We start from the raw sequence: 20296 nt of genomic DNA, 5'->3' as shown, positions 1-20296 counted from the left end.
TATCATTTGTCAGAAGAGCCTTCTAACTAAGGCCCTCATTCAGAGCCGTACGCTCTGAGCAGAGCGCACGCTCTGAATGAGGGCCGGGCTCCATTTTCATGGAGCGTCCTCCTGGACACTCGTATAGCTGTGGGTCACCACCCACAGGCTATACGAGCGTGCATTTTGATGGCCGCGATAGTCGTGACCATCGCGACCATCGAAATTGCGAGCCGGAGCCTGCGGTTGAGGTTTTCAACCGCAAACTCCGGAGTGATTTTGGCTCTATCAGAGCCAAAATCACTCCCACTGACATCACTAGTGATGTCAGTGGGCCGGCTTCTGACGGGAGGCGTTCCCGTGGGAACGCCCCCGTCAGGGAGGCACGCCCCCGGCACGCCCACCAAAGGGGGCGTGCTGTCAATCAACATTGACAGCACGCCCCCTTTGATCGGACACAACGAGCGAAGGAAAGTCCTTCGCTCGTCGTGTCTGGCGCATGCGCACGACGGAGCTCCCTCCGTCGTGCGCATGCTCAGTGCAGACCATCGACCCACTTGCGAGCGGACAGCCGCTTGCGAGTGGGTCTGAATCAGGCCCTAAGTTACAGAGGGCTGATGCTGACCCAGAGTTGATGAAACTGCTTAGACACAGAGATCGCATCAAGCCCAAACAGGGGCTAATCGTTCGAGCCAGCCTTGACCCCAGGACATCAAAACATTGTTCAAATAGTTGTGCCCAGACAACAGGCAGAGTCCTGCTCAAGGCTTATCACGACCAATCTGGACATTTTGGAACCCAGAAGACAGAAGCTGTGCTAAGAAAGAGAATCTTTTGGGTAGGAATGAGAGAGGACGTTGAAAAGTGGTGTCGAAGCTGTGTAGCCTGTTGCCTCAAGAGGACCCCTGTGGCTAGTCAGAAAGACCCACTACATCCGATAAAGAGCCAGTGTCCACTGGAAATCGTCACCCTCGACCACGTTAAACTTGAGCCCAGTCCAAGTGGGTTTCAATATGCATTGACCATCACCAACCACTACAGCAAGTTCCTGGTAGTTGCCCCAGTACGTGATCTGACCGCAACGACTACCGCCGAACTCTTCCTCAAGCACTTTGCCTGGCCATTTGGGTACCCCGATCGGATCCTGACAGACCAAGGCCCGGCATTTGAATCACAGTTGTTTCAAGAGCTCTGTACCTTGTATGGATGTAAGAAGGTGCGGACAACTGCCTATCATCCTCAGTGTAATGGTCTGTGTGAAAGGGCCAACCAGACTATATCATTTGAATGTTAAGAAGTCTCTCAGCGGAAAAAAGATCCCAGTGGCCTATTCTCTTTCCAGAGCTTGCATACTTTTATAATAACACTGAACACTGCTCCACAGGTTTCACACCTTTCTACCTGATGTTCGGAAGGCAGGGCAAGCTGCCCATGGACTTCGAGCTGACTCCTGAAGTGGCTGAACCTGCGGCTACCAAAAATGAGTGGGTTCGCGAACACAAGCACTGGATAGAGACAGCCAGAGAAATTGTGACAAAGAAATTTGGGACTGCGCAACACTGTCAAGAGAGAAATTATAATTCTGATGCAGAGCTACACCCTTACAAATAGGGGATAAAGTCTGGAAGAAGAAAAATCACCGTTCCAGCAAGTTGGACGCCATGTGGGAAAGTGTCCCCTACACAGTAGCTGGCATTCCGGGTTACGTCCTATATGCCTACCAGATCAGAAGGGAGAGAGATGGACAAGTCAGCACAGTGTCTAGAGAGCAGATGAAGTTGTGCACTGCGGAAGTTCCAGCATTACCACCAGAGGATGTGTTCAGGGCAGAGAGACGGGGATCTCCTGGGGGCCCTCTTTTCAAAGATCCCATAGAATTGCTAATGTTTATGTGTGGCCCGGTTTTGCTAAATACTGCAGGGGGTGTAACCCCAGAGCCATTGGCAATTCAGCCCATAGAAAGTGAAACTAATTCCTTTCCTGCCACTGACCATGTTGAGAATGATAGACTTGCCACAGAGGTCAGAATGTGGCACGAAAGGGGTTCGACCTTTGAGATACCGATTATAAGTGGTTAGAGGACATTTATATATATATATATATATATATATATATATATATGTCCATACTTACTTTTTGTTGTAAAGTTAAATGACAAATTATTATCTACTTGGAGTGTGAAGGAGTGTTGGTCAGGACTTTTTGTGTTACTAATCAGTTTGCGTGACGTGAGGACACACAAAGTTCTAGTGGGGGAGTATGTGATGCCCCAATACAGACTGTCTGGCCCTAATGGAAGGTCTTGTTTATGTGAACGAACACTGGATTGTGACATTGTGGATTGTGACACTGGATTGTGAACATTGTGACATCAGTTGGTAGCAGGAGGTCTTTAGGACCCAGGGGACTCAAACAGAGTGAGTGAGGAGCAGGAAGAGTCCTGAGAGAAAAGAGCAGCCTGACCTGTGAACCGAGGAGGTGGAGCCTGTTGGGAGGGAAAACAGAGCTGTGAGGAGAGCTGGGCTGACAGGAGCAGGCACGGAGCTTGTCAGGATCCAGTGTGAGCTTCAAGTATTAGCGAAGAGCAGTGGCTGCAGGGGCTGAGTGAGAGCCACGCTACAGGTGTCCGTTCGCTGCCCGCTCCCCTTATCTGAGCGACTAACATACGACGGGCAGGAGCTGCGCATGTGATACTGCCACGGGTCTGGGACTGACGGCAGGGGCCAGGACACCAGTTTTAACCAGGAGCCGAAGACATCCGAGACAGCTGATCCTCCGGGTAAGCCACAGGGGAGACCAGCTGAAGGGGGTGACCAGATAAAACAGAGATAGCACAAATGGACAAGTCAAGAGCCCTCAGTGCTCATCCCCAATTGTCAGCCCACTAGTTTGCTCCTCACTGAGGAGTGATCCAGCCAACCCTGCACCCAAGGGAAAGGACTTTCAGTAACTAGGCAGCCAGTATAAGCTAGCTGCAGTATTCAGCCCTACCCACTGTAAGGAAGTGAAAACTGAACTCATACTCACTACTCTAATGCTACAAGGAGATCTCTGTAACCTGCTACACTAATTCTACAAGGAGATTTGCATAACTTGCTACCCTAATGCTACAGGGAAAACAGCAATAATTGCTACCACATACTTTGAGAACAGTGTTGTCTGCTACAAATACTAGCAAGGAGCACTGCTATATCTGTTTCACAGTTAGCTAAGAGTACTGTCTTGAAGGGCTATCTGAATATGTAATGTATGTAATGTGATCCTGAGATTGTAGTTGCATTTGTGAATTCTGTTTTACTCTGAAATGCAGTTATAGCCAACAGTAATTCCAATACTGTATGTTGATTTGCATAACTGGCCTTTTATTCACCAAAGTACAGTGACACAGTGTTCCAGTTAAATAAAATTCATAGTCCTGTGCAAACGAGTAGTGACTTTGCTGGTGGGGTTCTCTGGGGGGTCCTTGTCTCTCTGCACACCGACTAAGGGATTCCAGGAGTGGAGCGTGGTCCAAAAGCTGATGGAAGGTAGGGACCAATTACAAGTACAGAAGGAAGTAGGTACGACACACACGCCGCTCATCAACGCTCACCCCTTAGGTTGCTATTACACAATCAGCTCCCAACTGTCATTTTTCAAACACAGCCTGTGAGATGGCAGTTAGGAGCCGATTGGCTGGCACCTTATCACTTTTTTCTCTGTCTCCTAACACTGCTTAGTAAATAGACCCCTAAGAGGATCAGTCAGTAGTGCCGGCGGGCGGGTGGGAGGGAGGGAAGCGGCAACCGCGGGTTCCTCCACAGCTCACGTCACCCCAGCATCTGCACTACCCAGAGCTGCACTGCTGCATGCAGGATCAGCAGGTGGGCGGGGCTGGGGCTGTGTAACAGGGGACAATCGCCCTCATCGCCCCCCTGGATCCGCCACTGATTGTATATACACAGGTCTGTATTGCCTTCTACAGAATAAATTGCATTTTGGTTGCAACAATCTCAGTGGGTGATTTCAAAGAGCCCACTAGGACGTGCAGTCCACACAGGCCACAAAAGAATTGCCATCATGCTTCAAAGCAAATATGAGACAGTTTCCACAAAAGTACATGGTATGACATTTCAAAAAGCAATTTTTTTCACTACGGAAATGTGTATATTTACTAGGGATGTGCAGGCTCGGATAGGTTCGAGTTTGCACGTTGAGTTCGGATTTTTCCCTCCAAAAAAACGGAACTCAGAAAGAGGCAAAACGTCATCTTGCATGGACGAACATCATCATTCCTGGACTTGGACTTTTGTCCAGGAATGATGATGTTCGTCCATGCAAGATGACGTTTTGCCTCTTTCTGAGTTCCGTTTTTTTGGAGGGAAAAATCCGAACTCAACGTGCAAACGCGAACCTATCCGAGCCTGCACATCCCTAATATTTACTATAACTTTCTTCAACACACAAATAATACAATACAGAAGGGAGAAAAGGGAAGGAACAGCCCAGAGAGCAAAGGGGGTACACAAAAGTTATAGGGGCCTATTCATCAAAACTAAATGGCCCAGTAACCATGTGGAAATGCTAGTTTCCACATATTAGGTTACAGGGCCATTCATCATCAGGGGTCCGAAAAGGACCCCTGATATTCAGTAAACTCTGAAAACTGAAAGTTTTTGGTGTTTGCTTCCGAGATCCAAGCGCCATCTTCAGAAGGCGCTTGTTCTCAGATCCCTGCTCCTTCCTATGGGAAGGCTTTCCGGGGATGCGAAGAGGGATACGGTGTGGATCCCTCCGCCGCCTCCTCACTGACTCCCTGGCAGCTGTGCGCATGCGTTACTAGAGGTCACACATGCGTAGCTGGGACAACGAGGAGGAGGTAAGTAAAGTAGCTACATCTATAGCTCTGATACCAACCGAGGGGACAGCTGCTTTTCGGAGCAGCTGTCCCCGCAGCGGAGTGATGATGAATTGCATCAGTGCCACGTTTCCCCACCGCTGCAAGTTGGATACTTAAGTATCCCTCGCAGCGAGATGATTACTTAATCATCGGAGGCCATATGGCCTCTGATGATGAATAGGACCCATAGCAACAAATAAATATATTCAAATCATAATACAGTATGTATTAATAGAAGGCATACAATTGTCTTTTACACACACACTCACACTAAGGTATCGGCAATAAACCAGAATATTGCTACAACTTTAGCTAAGCAGAATAGTGCTAACAGGATGCACATTTGCTATTTTGTAAATGTGTGTTTTGTTTTTTTAATTAGTCCACTTGGTTACAGTAATCTCGGCTCCAAGCTGGAACCTATTTCTGTACTCACCTTCATATGTACCACTCTCTAACAAGGCTCCACTTCTCTCTAATTCCATAAACGCGTCCACAGTAATAAAGTTGTAATCCACACCAGGCACCTCCCCTTCTTTAGGCTGCCTTGTAGTGCCTGAAAGGAAATAAAATATGATTAAACAAATTACAAGATTTTCATTTAAAATAGAATATGCAGGCTGAACATTTTTATTTATTTCCTTAAAGAACTCAACTACTTGCCTACTGTCACAAAATGGCCGGGAGGCTCCAGAAAATCGCGTGGTGCTCCTGGCCGCCCGGAAAAGCAGGCAAGTCTCCCTGCCAGCCAGCTACCCCCTTCCACATACCTTGCAACTTGGAAGGAAGGGGGGGGGGGCGGCGCATGCAATGACATGTTTCATGCTGAATAAAGTCATCTTCACAGCGGGAGCAGGGCCTCAATGACAATCACGCGCTCACATAAGCCCCCCGCTATGCTGGCCTGGCTGCCCCCTTAATGTCGGCAACCCCTAACCCTTTAAAAATAGTGAGGTTCCCTTCCCTTACAGTACATTACATTTGAACTAAGGCAGATTGTAATAAGGAAACAGTTCCTGGGGAAGGGGCTGGCAGTGGTTCTCTAGAAGCAGGAGCAGGAGCGGATAGCTACAAGGACTACTGTAGCTTACAATTTTCAAAGAGTTGGTTAATCATATTTATCATATTTTTGGAACTACTACCAGATATCAATCTAAAATGTATAACTAATTTTACAAAGGGTGAAATCAGATGTTTCCGCATGATTATCAGGGATTGGGAGTTCAATAAATAGGCTTCTTAAACACACAAGTACTCTACTCTGCCACTCCTTCCAGAGCTTTTAATATTCTCAATCTTTCCCTGCACTTCTCACTAGTATTACTCATCCTACATGTAACCTGGTTCACGTAAATAAGTAAAACAATTTTATATAAATGATTGATATGTCCAGTCTTGTAACAGTTTTACATATAAAACAAATGGCAGCATGCCAAGCAAACATCAGAAATAAAACCAGACCAACTTGGCACTGGACAACATAGTAGCTCTGAATGCTGCTCCAGGTCAACAAATACTGTATATCTTTAACAAGTTTATAGTAAATTACGGTCTTATGCCTGTTTCTGACTGCAGTTATATTTTGTGCTTTAAATTGGTGTAAGCATGTTAAATACAGGCACAAAGGTAAGCTCTTACTCTTACTTTGTAAGGTTCACAATAGAGAAATAAAAGTGCATTTATAATTATAAATATATCACACACCTGCACCAAGTTTTATTAGCATCCTTGATTGAATGTTCAGCCAAGGTAAATTGGTGTATGAGTGATACACAGCCATGCCATCATCATGATGCAAAATATTCACGTGCTTTGTTATTACCAGACTTATGCTGGGTACACACAGAACGATCTGCATAACCAACGATATCGCAGAACGATTTCCCTGTAGTGCAGGACAAACGATATTGGGTGTACACACTGAAATATCTTTCACATACTTGCCTACTTTTATTTTCTCCTTCTAGGGAGAAGCCCGGAGAAGCAGGTGGATTGTGACGGGGGCGGGGCCTGATGGGCCACCTCATTAAGCCCCACCCCCTTCATGGGAAATCACTACAAATGTAAATAGGGGGAGGTGCTAAATTACGCAATTCAAGAAACATCATTAAGCCCCGCCCCCTACACAGGGACCAGTGATCCCTGTGTAGGGAATGGGCAGAATGCGGGAGAAGTGCCTACCCTTCTGGGGGAGCGGGAGGTTACCCCAAAAAAAATCGGGATCCTCCCACGAATTCCGGGAGGGTAGGCATGTACGATCTTTCAGTGAAGTCATCCTGCCACATCTCTGAACATGCAAATCGTGATGAAATCGCCCAAATTGGCCTGCATGTACAGACGACCAAAGATATCGTTATCGTCCAGCGGGAGCGCACACTGTTGATCGTTCATTGTATACACACGGAACGATATGACCGATATATCGTTGAACTATATTGTTATCGTTCATATCATTCAAAGGTATCATCTCGTGTGTATGCACCTTAACATTTTCTTAAAATAAACAATCAATGAGCCATGCGAAAACACAAAAGGTAATATTTTAGTACATATCTGGATGATTTATCAGTCCACCCAGGCTCCAGCCTGGGGCCCAGATTACTGTAACCATTTCTTATGAGTTTTTTTTTTTTTTTTTACAAGTGTTGGATAAAAGAGGCTTAAACCTATTGCCTAGGGCCCCATAGAGTCTTAAATTGCCTATCTCTAAAGGGGTATCCTTAAACAAAGCTGGATTAACAATTTATGAGCTTGTGTTCAAGATTTATGCAGCTCTCCATTCCAGAAATAGGTCTCTGGTGCCTGTGCAGAAGATAACTAATACTATTTGCACAAGCGTTAGTTACATATCTCCGCTGCACTCTCCAGATGTTGTCAGGGAACTCAGACCAGTCAGGAGTATGATTATTACCAGCACAAAGTGCTATAAATATGATGCCGACTGCTTCAGTTCTAGGTACAAGGGTCAATGAACACATTATAGTTACACCACTGCCTTTAGATCTTGAAATAAACACACAGACATAAATACTGTACTGTTAGCACAGAATAGAGATAATTGATCTAATCTTATACTGTACAGTGCAAAAATGTGACAGATCAACTTTGGACTTCTCCTGCATTATGAATTGATCATCTAAACCCCCACAAAAAAATTAAAAAGAAAATAAATGCTGGTGATGACACCATTATTTCAGATATAAAAGCTTTGTTTACTGCTATGTCCTGTCCAATTGTCAGAATCTGTTGCACTCTGCTTAACTTTATGGCTTGAAGGCGATGTATATTTTACAATGCCTGGCACTACTCCTTATAAAGTGTGGCCAAGTAGCTGTCAATATTAATAAAACATGCTCAGGCCTGAAAGAATCTACTTAAGAACTATGCGTGAAACTCCAGTGTTATAAGAAAAAGGAATATTGCAGCCATCAATCTGGAAAGCAAGAGAAAACCTAAAAATAAATAAATAAAAGAGTTACTGAATAATACATCTCCTGGCAACCAACATCTTCTTGCAAAAGAGTAGTGGATTAAAATATGCCTGTGCTTATTATTCATACAAATAAGCCTGCCTTTTCCTAGCTTGCTCAGTATGTAATGGATGTTCTCTCTACAGCTCCATTTGCTGTTGTTGATGATTATCCCACATTGGTTTTGCTTTCAGTAGTGATTGCTAAATCTCGCCTACGGACACTAAATACACGTTGCAGTAATGCCTACAATATTCTAAAGGGGACAAATAAAATAGTGGCTTGTATATGAAAAGGTTTGCAAATTAATATTTTTATATACAATTATGACAGGTAGAATAATATAACAAAGTTGTAGTAAATTAACAAAAAGCTCAGAAAACATTATTTTAACCCTATGGTTGTAGGGTGTGCAGAGGAGAGAATGGTTTAGCTTTTAGGGTGAGAAATATATACTTGCCTGGCACACGTATCACAGTGCTCTCCACCCCACGTGTACTTATTTTCCCTTATTCCCTTTCATTCTTACCTACATATATAAGCAGCAGGTAGAGAATGTCCCTGACATCACTTCACTACAACCAATGTTGCAGACTCACTGTGAGCAGGACTCTCCAGTGACATCACAGCGCTTTCAATGTGCGACATCACGGACATCTCCATGCCCCCATTCCACACCTTGCTTGCAAATGAGCTAAGCAATTTTGTGCAAGTATATGTGCCAAACCTGCTTACTGTACAGACCACCTCTCCAGGAGGTCAAGGGGATAAGTGCACGGGATGGTAGTAATAAAGGGGGGGGGGGGGTTATTATATGAATTAGCACTCACTGTACAAGGGTGTGATTCATCAGACAATGAGAAGTGGGGCTATGATGATGCAACATCATGCAGCAGCGGGCAGGGTGATGAGGACATTCACTCATCACAGCCGTATTCATTTCTCAAGTCAGATCTGGGAGGGTGGCGCGTACTGTACTTGCAATTCAGGAGTCTCCCAGACATTCCAGGAGAGTAGGGAAGTGTGCCATATGTATGGAAGTGTGCCATATGGGTATGAGTGTATTGGTAGGGAATTCGTTAGAGAGTGGGGGCAGAGAGAGAATGAAAGAGGGGCAAAATAAGTTACATGGGAGGGTGTTTGGAAATGAACAACAGAGGAGGGGGAAGACTAAAGGAAGCAGGTGCACAAGATGAGGTTGATTGTCTGCCAAGAGGTATTTTTAAAAGGTAAGAAACAGCGGTTGTCAGGGGGCTAGTACACTTTCTGACCAATCGCATCCACTGTACTCATAGGAGACCGCTCTGTGGGGGTGCATGGGTGATGGAGAACAAACGATATTTGCACTGCTGCAGCATTGACCGCCGTCTATGCATGTCACGTCTTCATTCAAGAGAGGGAATGAGGACACCTAATCATTTTAGAAAGTTGGCTCCTATGACTATGTAGGAAGTAGTTTGTGCCTTGTGCTTCAACTGTTGTAATGGAGCCTCACTCTGCTGGTCAATTCCACATTTGTAGGCATTAATTCATTTTTAATTGTGTCTTTAGTATTTGTACCCCCTTTTTCTCTTCTCTCCCCTTCTCCATCTAAATTTACTTTAATTACCTTTAAAATATTGGAATATTTTCACAATTCACACAACATAGATTTTATAGCGTCATAATACTGTGCACCCCTTGAGTTCTGCATATATATTCTGTATCCCTTTCTCTAACAAGTTACTTAAAGGGAAAAGTTTGCTGTGTGCATACAGCAGTGAACAGCAAATGAAAGAGCCTACTTGTGCAAAACAACAAGTTTGAAATGTACATCTGCTGTCAGAATTGGAGAAGAAATAATGTCCATTGCCTGTCAGGTGCTGATGAAAGTGTTCTTCAGAAAATGTCACCTTGTGCACATAAGTACAGGGTACAGCTGCTGTGGCACCATTGTAAGAAGAATGTCCCTGTGTGCATACAGATGTGTCCACAGACATCTTACTTCCTTGCGCTTTAAACAGCCCTTTTACTTGCCGTGGCTTGACTCAGTAGCGTGAGCACGCAATTTTATCTTCAAATGCGTCTTATTCTCAAAGCGGTGCGAATAGGATGCACTATCAGCTGCCTATATTCTGTGTGCAACTGCGGCAAAATGCTACATTACACTGTAACGTAGCATTTCACATGCCGATACACCCGTAGTCGCGCATTTATTTTTTTGAAAGTCAGCACAGAAGCTGAAGACAACAATGTAACATGTAAATGCCTGTAAGTAGCTGAAATTATCTGCATTTGGTAAGCCTATTTTAGCTGTTACCATTAAATGATGCTGTATAGGAGCAGCACTGCTATCATTTAGATATTCCTTCCATTTCTTCTGCCTGATCTCCTGGGAAGTGTGCATGATTAAAATGACATTGTCACGCGCTCAGAGCAAATCAGGCCAGTTGTGAAGGAAATAAGAGACAGAAAAACATATCCAAGAGGCATATTTAGTCTGAACAAAAAATTATCTACACAATAAATTATAAAAAAAAAATGTATATATGATAGACTACGAATTTATTAAAATTGAAACCAATTTATAATTTCAATTGGAAATTATATATTGCAAATAAGCAAAACTTTGTTTTTATTTTTTTTTTCGTGAACAGGCAATTTCAAAATAGGTTACTGCACTTATCCAACTGTTCTGTACCATTTACTGTGGAGCAGAATTCCATCTACATAGTTCCTTGCAATTAGGAATTATGACAATGCACTTCAATAAATTATGGCACATTCAAGTTTGATCATTATTAATTAATTTTGCCCCATTTGCCATCTTGTACACTGAGAAAAATGGAAACCACTCAAAAATAAAAAGTGACAGGTCAGAAAACACAGAGGGCCAAATGTAATAGGTTGTCAATTTTGGTAAATTGCGAGTTTTGTAGTAAACTCGCACTTTTTCACAACTCTCCAATGTAATAAGGTGTCAGTTCAAAAGAACTCACATTTTTTCAGTTACTAAAAATCGCCATTATCAAAATCGCATCTCAAAACAATCAACTTGCCCAATGTAATAGGGTGCGAGTTTCAAACTGACAAAAAAAAGTTTACTAAAAGTCCTCAAATAATACACCACTTCAGGATAGCGAATTTATCCTGAGCAGGTCAGAGTAACACATAAACATGCACATGCATGTTCTGGGTGTACATAAGAATATTGTTTAAAAAAAAATGATGTGCAGCCCCTCCCCAAAAGCATAGCCAGCCTTGGGCTTTATAAAGCCTGTCCTGGTTTTAAAAATACATGGGCCAAAATGTGTAGGGGGCCCCTGTATATTAAGAACCAGCACAGGGGTTTGCAGAACTGGTCCTGGTTGTGGAAAAACAGGGGACAAAACGAGTAGGAGTCCTCTGTAATCTCCATAACCAGCACCGGACTCTTTCTAAAACTCACCTAAATTCGCATATGTAGTAGCTTTGAGCTGAAAAGTTTGCAGGCCATGGTTGCAGGACAAACTCGCACTTTTAAAAAGTGCGAGAAAGTGCAAGTTTGTACGGTTACCAAAACAGACACCCTATTACATTTGGCCCAGAGGGAGAGAAATAAGCCATTAAGGGAATTTGCAGTGTAAATCTTGTTTTCAAAGGAATATTGTAAAATAGCGTAATCAACAGTTGCATAAGCTTGAGAAAGGATGGGCAGAACAGAAAACAGGGACTGCCCTTGTGCATGCCAACCCCTTCTTTTTTCAATGTCACAAATATATTGAAGAGTTTTATTTTGAATACAACTTTGCAATAATGTGTGTCTTTTTAGAAAAGGTCCCCATAAAGTCAAAATTAAAAAGGCGATCTATATTTCCACAGTTGTGTTTGTGATCTGTTTCAGGCAAATATGAGGCTCCATAAAAATCTATTAGTGTCAAAATAAATAAATAAATATGTCTCAAGCAACCCCCAAAAATTCACATGATTTCATCATGAGACAGCAGAACTAGAATACCATTAAATCATCCTTTGTAAATAGGCACCTACAATACAGTATAGTTTAAACTTCTCTTTGGTGGACCTGCAATAAGGTGAAAATAATTGGTCCACAATTTATCTGCTGACAAGCTATCATTCAACTCCAGATTCAGCACCGATAGCAGTTTCCTTTCTAGGTCAATTCCAGTCTTTAATGCATCTTGCTAGAGCCCATGGATGACTTATGTTGTTTCATTTTGTACCATTTGGACTATGTAGTCTCTACCCCCACTCTTTAACTTCCTTTTTTATTAATGTTGAAAGTAACAAATACATTTTTCACCTTCTCAGACAAGGCATTATCAGTTACTTTCTATGGGAGAAGCGCTGTAACTGAAATCAATACAGCAATTACTGTAACTGTGGAAAGGAAAAGAATGAAGTAATGGGATTTTAAATCAAACGATGTGCTAATTTACCCTTGAACTAAATACAAACTTTCAGTGTAGGCCATTTGTGTATGATCATATCTCCAAATCTCTAGAAGGACTTAGGGCCTGATTCAGAGCCGCTCGTAAGCGGGCGCTAGTTCGCTCCGAGCGATGTTTGCCCAACTGCGCATGCATACGGATCGTAATACGCATGCGCGAACCAGTCAGTGCGGCCGAAAATCATTTGTTCGCTAAATAGCGAATGCCTGCTATTTTGAGTGACAGAATGAGGCATATGTGGGTGGCAACAGGGGAAGGTGCTTGAAAACGGGGAGTGGAGATCCGAACGCAGGCGTGCTTAAAGGTCAAAACAGGCGTTTTAAGGGTATGCATAATTAATACAGCAGAGTCATTGACCACGTCACTGGGTTATTTTATAGCCAGAACTGCTCGCAAGATTGTGGTAGCAAAAACCAACCACAAGAATAGCGAGCAGTTCATACGCTGGTCGATGTACTCGATTAATCTAATAAATAGCGGACATGACGTAGGATGCGAGCGGCCAGGGGGCGTAATTTTTCAAAGAACGACCGCAAGTTTTGTTAGCTCGTTCAGACATAGAGGCGTGAACAGACCGCAAAGAGCGAACGGTTCATTTGAATAGCCACCTCTATTTTCTGGACGAACGACCGCAAATAGCGTCCGGCTCTGAATCAGGCCCTTGGTTCATCTGTATTATCCATTATGTGCCTCAATATTAATGTCAATGGACCCTATTTACTACAATCCGCATTTAAAATGCGGTTGTAGTGTGATATTTCCGGCTAAATTCACATTGCAAATTTAGAAAATATCACAGGAATTTACCCAAAATCCCTTGCAGGTACAGAGCTTGTGATAAAGCTTGTCTATTTAGAGCACACAGCTGATCACTGGGGCCCGGCTCCCAGCTCTGCACTGCCGTTTAGAGCAGAGCAGGAGTCGGGGAACCAGGGGAAAGCCCCAATAACGCCTTCTCCAGGTGGCGTTATAATCACATTTTTCACATTTTATTTTTAGTAAATATGGGCAGATCACATTTCCCATTACAATTATGGGAAATGTGATCTGCTTACTAAAAATATGTGATAATTAGGATCTGGAGTAAAATTTCACGAATTCTACTCCAATTGCCCTTTAGTAAATTTATGTGAAACTGAAATAGTGTGAAAAATGGTGTGAAAACACCCTTTTTCCCTTTATTTGAGTAAAAATAATGTTAATAAATAGGTCCTCATGTTACCTACCTCTTCTTGTTCCAATTTAAAATCCCTACTTCTAATGTTTTAATTTAGGTTGAGACAAATATTTTCTATAGCTATTGAATCATACTTGATGACTTTATGTTTCACCTCTCCGGGAGAAGCTTGGAGAGGAGATGCAGCTGTCCTCATCAGGGATGTTATTAGGCCCCGCCCCAATCATGGCAAAATGCCACAAATCACGAGTTTGTAGGGAGGGCGACAAAACTAAAGTTATGCCATTTGTGTCATTTTAGCTACACCCCCTCCGTATGGACAAGCAATTCCTGATTTCTCCTCATCCTGCTCACTACAGTAGAAAGTGGGTGAGATGTGGGAGATCCACCCACTCTTCCGGTAGTCTAGGGGATAACTTGAAAGATAAGGAATTTCCCAGGCCTTCTGGGAGACTAGGTATGTATTGAATTGAGTGTTGTGAGTAGCTAAAATGTTCGAAATGTTACAATTTATGTGGAAATAGGTTTATAATGGGATAAATACATAATTAAGTATAGACTAGCATGCAAAGTAACAGTCGGAGATACAGATGTATGCAAAAGGTCATTATGAGTACACAGACACTAGCATCTTTATAACCAGAAACTCACCTATAATGAGGCAACCTGAGGCAGCAAATCAAATGAATACATTTTAAAGAAATATGTCAGTTTCCTTAATACCTTGTCTATAGCAAAAATATTGCTACAAATGACAAACTATCGGGCTGATGCAGGTTGCCTGCAAGTCCGTTTTGTGTACTGAACTTGCATGTATTCACATTACTTATGCTATGTAGCTGAGTGCACCAATCTATGGGTAATTCAGAAGGGATGGGTACGGGTTGCCAGCGCTCGGGATCCTGGCGGTCAAAATCCCAACGCTGGCATCCAACCAGAACCCTCCTTCTCTCCCTACCTTAACCCTAACTCTCCCTCCCCAGTGCCTGAACCTAATCCCCCCCCAGTGCCTAAATCTAACCTCCCTCTCCCCGCTTCCTAAACCTAACCCTCTCCCCTAAAGCCCAACCCTAACCATCCTCCTAGTGCTTAACCCTAACCCTCACCCAAACCCTGCTACTTACCTTCGGGATGCCTGCGCCGCAATACTGAACGTATCCTGTTCAGAGTTTTATGTATTTCAGTCATAACTTGACTTGTGGCTGATTAAGTGTGACTAGGTGGTAACAGAGTGTTCGCATGTAGGCTGTGTGAGGCTGAGTAGACAGGATTGTGGGCTAGTCAGAGTTGGCATATGGGCAAATATCAGCATTCCATTTCCTGCAATAAGTGCAAACGTGGTTGCCGCCAAACTTCCATGCAACACTGAATCAGCCAGTGTGGGGAGAATTAAACTGAATGATGTTGAATAGCGCTGGGAATGAGTATCTGGAGCTATTCAATTGTCCACATCGCGCTCGACACTTAAGTCAGGAGATGCAGTTTACTATGCCTAATGCCCAAGGTTTAGTCACGGTAAATTGCATTTTCCGACTTAAGTGCTGGGCGCGATGCGTGGCACTAGTTTAGATGGATTTCTGTTCCCACCCCAGGAGGGTGAGAGCAGAAATTCCCTAGTCGCAGGTTTACAGTGCGGCCAATTAAATAACTAATTCCCGCCACTATTCAACATCACGTTCAATTGAATTCCACCTGTATATTTTTAAGGATCAAATTATAAAAAATAACTATTATTTTGTATATCGGATGAGAAGGGCACCATTTCAGTTCCAGAAAGGCTAAGCACCCATCTGAGTAGAATATAGAGAATGTAAAATTAAAATTGTAATTAATTTAAAATAAAGTTGATGATCTGAATGCAAATAATAAATCAATTGATAAAAACAAAAAAGAAACATACAGATCGTATGCTCTGCGTGCCATATTTTTATTTCCATATTTGCATCTTATTTGCATTGCAGATTCAGCAAACAGTGGCATCACTGTGGTTGGTGTCACCCAGTGCTCCACTGTGGACTTCATGAGTGTGGCTACCGCGCAGTCACCCCCCAAAATGTTATACACCAGAGGGCGTGGCCTTGCTGACACGTGGTCAACCCCCTGGTATATGATCTTCGGGGGCATGACCGCGTGTCACATCCCCGTTCTCATCATGCTGCTGGGCAGCCCCCAGCCTCTACCGACTCGCAGCACTGTCACTGATAAGGAACATTGCTCGATGACACCTTCGAAGGGGGTGACACTAAAATAGAAGAGCAGCTATCTGCAACCCCCTTTCAGACGCCACTTTCAGCAAAACACCAAAGTGTACTAAAGACGATAGGCGGCCACTTTAACCACAAAGGAATTAATGCAAACACATACAAAGTCGCAGATGAAGCATAATGAAACTTAGCGTGAGAATAAGCCACAGACGCTGCATTGTAGCACTTCGTATACAGATTCAGACTCATTCGCACAAAGATGTACAAATATTGCACATCAAATAGATCAGTGCAGTCTAGCCAAGTAGGTTTGTCACTTCCATTTGTTTTATTTATGCGAATAAGACGACGCAAAAAATTTTGAGCAAAAGAGATGCTTTGCACAGCCAAGTCTTCCTGGACCTGATGCTCCGAGAGGGGCTGTTTGGCGCAACTGAAGCCAAGTGTATCAGAACACATTTGTAACTCAAAACAAGCATATTTGGGCCACAATCTTAGACAAGAACCATCTTACACAGAATGCCTCAATGTAATTTATTTAAACAAAATGTAGTATGTTATTTTATTTTCGGACTCTATGCATTCATATAAATAAAACAACCTTTAAAAACCCAGTTAAATAACTTTAATCATTTTTAATTGGTTTCTCTGGAGCACTCATGAGAGATGAACGATTCATAAAAAGAGAAAACAGCATTTCCACACAGCGTCCTAATCCTCCAGACAGATGCAAAGACCCTGTGTCTTGTAAGGTTGTGATATGGCTAACTCCCGAGAGTGTTTAGAAGCATATAGTTTCCAAATTGTTGAGCTGGAAGTGCTGGCAAAGATGATTCTTATTGCTTATTTAACATGAATGTATTTTTCATCTTTCAGTAGCAGAAAACAAATGGATGTTTGCGCTGCAGGCAGCTGTTATCAGACAAAGTAGAATAAATGTTTAAATAGCATCACATAACTATTCATCTTTCCACTTGATTCTTCCTAGCTGAATAGTGTGGAGAAAGTTACAAAGAATAACATTCATTTACTATAGGAATGCACTGCTCTGTTATCCAAACAGATGCTTTTTCTCTCCAACTAGAAGTGATCATATACTAAAAAGACAAATGAAAGCTAATGTTTTGACATATGCTGCTTACCCTGTTTTAAAGCAGCATTACCACCTGTGGAAAAGATTTTACTTATGTGGGGGGATCTGGAGCACCAATCATGTTGCATTGAAGAGATAGGTCTTGCGATTGGTCCTCCCAATAGTACTGCAGCTGTAGGTGACTACCAAGGACCCTTCACAAATTTGCCCAGATAACCAACATCCAGTGGCTTAACTATAGAGGGTGCAAGGGGTGCGATTTTAACTTTTAAAACTCCCCGGAAAAATGGCCAGGTGGCCGGGCAAGCGGTCGGGGGAGGGGGGTTGTAGGTGTCAGAGCAGACTGTAGTGTCACTCATTGACACTGTCCTTCCACCTGCTGCACTCCGGCAGTCTGCAGAGGTAGCTTTCTCGCGAGATGATTAGGTCATCATCTCGCAAGTCTCCTCTCCGGGCAAGGAGGACTGGGAGGCACTTGTGTGGTGCAGGAGCAGCGCCCATGGAGTTTGCAAGAGAGCAGCTGCTTCAGTGAGTCTGAGACGCAGGCAGTGATGTGAGCAAAAAACTGTGTTTCTGCTACTGCCATCATGAAACTGAGCATTTATAAATATAATATGTATATACATATATTTATTTATACACACACACACATATATATGTATACACTCTGGTTGAGACTTGAGTTGGATGGGGGCCCTTAAAAATGTTGCTATGGGTCCCACAAAGTTCTAGATATGCCCCTGCCAACATCTGTTATTATTACTGGTTTTCGCAACTATCCCCATACCTCCCAACAATGGGGAGGTTGGGCGCAGGAACGTAGCCTCGAGGTCTGGAAGCATGGACTTGTGTTCTGGGGGTGTGGCCATGTGACACGCCCCTGTTTTTTTGTCACACAGGGGGCATGCCCAGCGCATTCCAAGCTGCTGGGCTGCCCCCAGTCCCGCTCTATAGTGTATGGATGCTGTGCGCAAAGTGCACAGTATCCATCACTGCTGCTCTGCTAAGCAGAGCAGGAGATGAGAGGGAGACTTCCCATCCTTGCTCCACCTGCGGGACACTGCGGCCTGTGGGTTGGACAACAAAACAGTGCCGAAATGCAGGACAGTCTTTCCAAAATTGGGATGGTTGGGAGGTCTGACTATCCCTGCAAATAGCAAAAAAAGTACATTACTTTGCCAATTGCAGCAGTGAAAGTTAACGCTTTCTGGCTTTGTCCCAGATCCTCTACTGTGCGCCAGGTCATGCATGTGCAAACTACATATTGCCAGAGAGGAATACAAAGTACCCCGACTGTAGAAATCATAGGCTATTGGCTTCTATGACTAATACCATCTGTAGAGTTTCTTAGTCATTGAAGCCAAGCTCAGGTTTTAAGAGCTTGGTAAATTAGCAAAGACAACAGTCCTAATTGAAAATAATGGGGACTGTGGTTTCCCCATGTTCAGCTTTTGGTAAATGCTTAAATGATTTTTGAAAAAGAAAAGATATTAGTAAATAGGCCCATTAAATAACATACGTAATAAGAAGTTTTTTAATAGCCACAAAATCCTTACTTTAAAAGTCACTAATAAAAAAAAAACAGTGGATCCAGATTTGCACTTTTATTAATTTAATTCTGCAGCTTTATCTTTATAATACATTAGACCATGGACGTTGATTTGAATGAGAATACTGTTGATTTGAACAGTTTGGAAATTAAAATGCTGCTAGCTATCTTTCCCTACTATGCATACTGTAGTTAGCTTAATGTTCCCATCAGGAAGTGTATTGTGAGGGCTTACACAGAGATGACACATTACACATAATTACACAGAATTCTATCCTAATTTTGTTTCCTTTCTCTAGAGTAACATATGCAATTTACATTTACAAAGGAACATGCTCACTGATTGCTGTTCAGGGGCACTTGGTCTAACAAACTTGCCAGATTTTTAGTCTACAAATGATGCAAAGCTGAAGATATGATGTACTTTATGTTCTGTGTGAGCCACTTACCATGTTCACAACAACAACTAAGTGATCTAAATAGCAAAATTATGCATTCAACATTCAGGGTATATGTTAAAGAACAGCGCAAGACAACTGCATATCCAGTGATAGAATTTATGTACTGCAGACGCACACCTCTCAACGTTTCAGAGGGAGAGACCAGTGATCGGGAAGCTGGCTTACAATATGCCACAGCCCTATGCAACCCCACAGCAACGGGGCACTTTCTGAGGCATGTTTTTATAAAGAAAACAGTGAGTGGCAGACGCAAGGGGCAAACAGAGAGGGATGCCAGGGCATGTGCGCCATCCTTAATCTAGCTCTGAGTTTACCTACTATGCGTTAGTAAAAATGAGGTTAATTTTCAGAGGCAAGATTTAAAGGAGATAAAGGGGCAACATGGGCACCTACTCACAGACATTCCCCACTTTGTTTTATTATTGTTGTGAGTGCATCTGTATGCGAAACGCTACGTTACAGTGCCACAGCCGCTGACACTGTAATGTAGTATTTGGCATTCAAATACACCTGCAGTTGCAGAAATGCCGCATATCATTTTATTAAGCAGAAGCTGCTTGTGCATCCTATTTGCATCACTTTGAAGGTAAAAAATAGCACGAAAAGACTTGACACTACCGAGTCACAGGCGCTCGCGCATTATGTTTAACGCCACTTGTAGCGCATGGTGGTAAGATGTATGTTGACACTTATGTAGCATTTATCAAGCACATTCTATAAAATGATAGGTAGAAGCGGATTGGTTGCCATGGGCAACTTCTATACTGATCTGGTTTTGCCTCCCCGCTCTCCTGGGCCCCCTAGATAGGCCCGGGCACTTTGTACAGCCCTCTTTAAGCACCCCTGATATCTCTTTGTTCTAGTCACTCTCTACGGGTCGGGTACGAAATGCCTGCGTTTGGGATCCTGGCGGTAAATTTCATGACGCTGGCATCCCGAAAGGGTTAGGATACCGACACCTGTTGGTCGTTATCCTAACTTTCCCACCCTCCTTCCCCAGTGCCCAAACCTAACCTACTCCCCAGTGCCTAAACCTAACGTCCCTCTCCCTGCA

At 43.2% G+C, this 20296-nt stretch overlaps 1 protein-coding gene across 9 annotated transcripts in view; it reads right to left on the bottom strand.

The window, feature by feature from the left end:
* MAGI2 (membrane associated guanylate kinase, WW and PDZ domain containing 2) overlaps nt 1-20296 on the bottom strand; it is a 1049810-nt gene that overhangs the window by 408444 nt on the left and 621070 nt on the right. For all 9 annotated transcript variants that reach the window (XM_088468806.1, XM_088468807.1, XM_088468811.1 and 6 more), the window contains one exon: nt 5295-5414. In XM_088468806.1, the coding sequence (XP_088324932.1) occupies nt 5295-5414 (120 nt within the window). The remainder of the gene's footprint in view (nt 1-5294; nt 5415-20296) is intronic.

The sequence above is a fragment of the Taudactylus pleione genome, unplaced genomic scaffold (genome assembly GCF_031769625.1).
Source record: "Taudactylus pleione unplaced genomic scaffold, aTauple2 ptg000086l, whole genome shotgun sequence".
Taxonomy (NCBI): Eukaryota; Metazoa; Chordata; class Amphibia; order Anura; family Myobatrachidae; genus Taudactylus; species Taudactylus pleione.
This window is presented reverse-complemented; position numbering and strand designations above follow the sequence as displayed.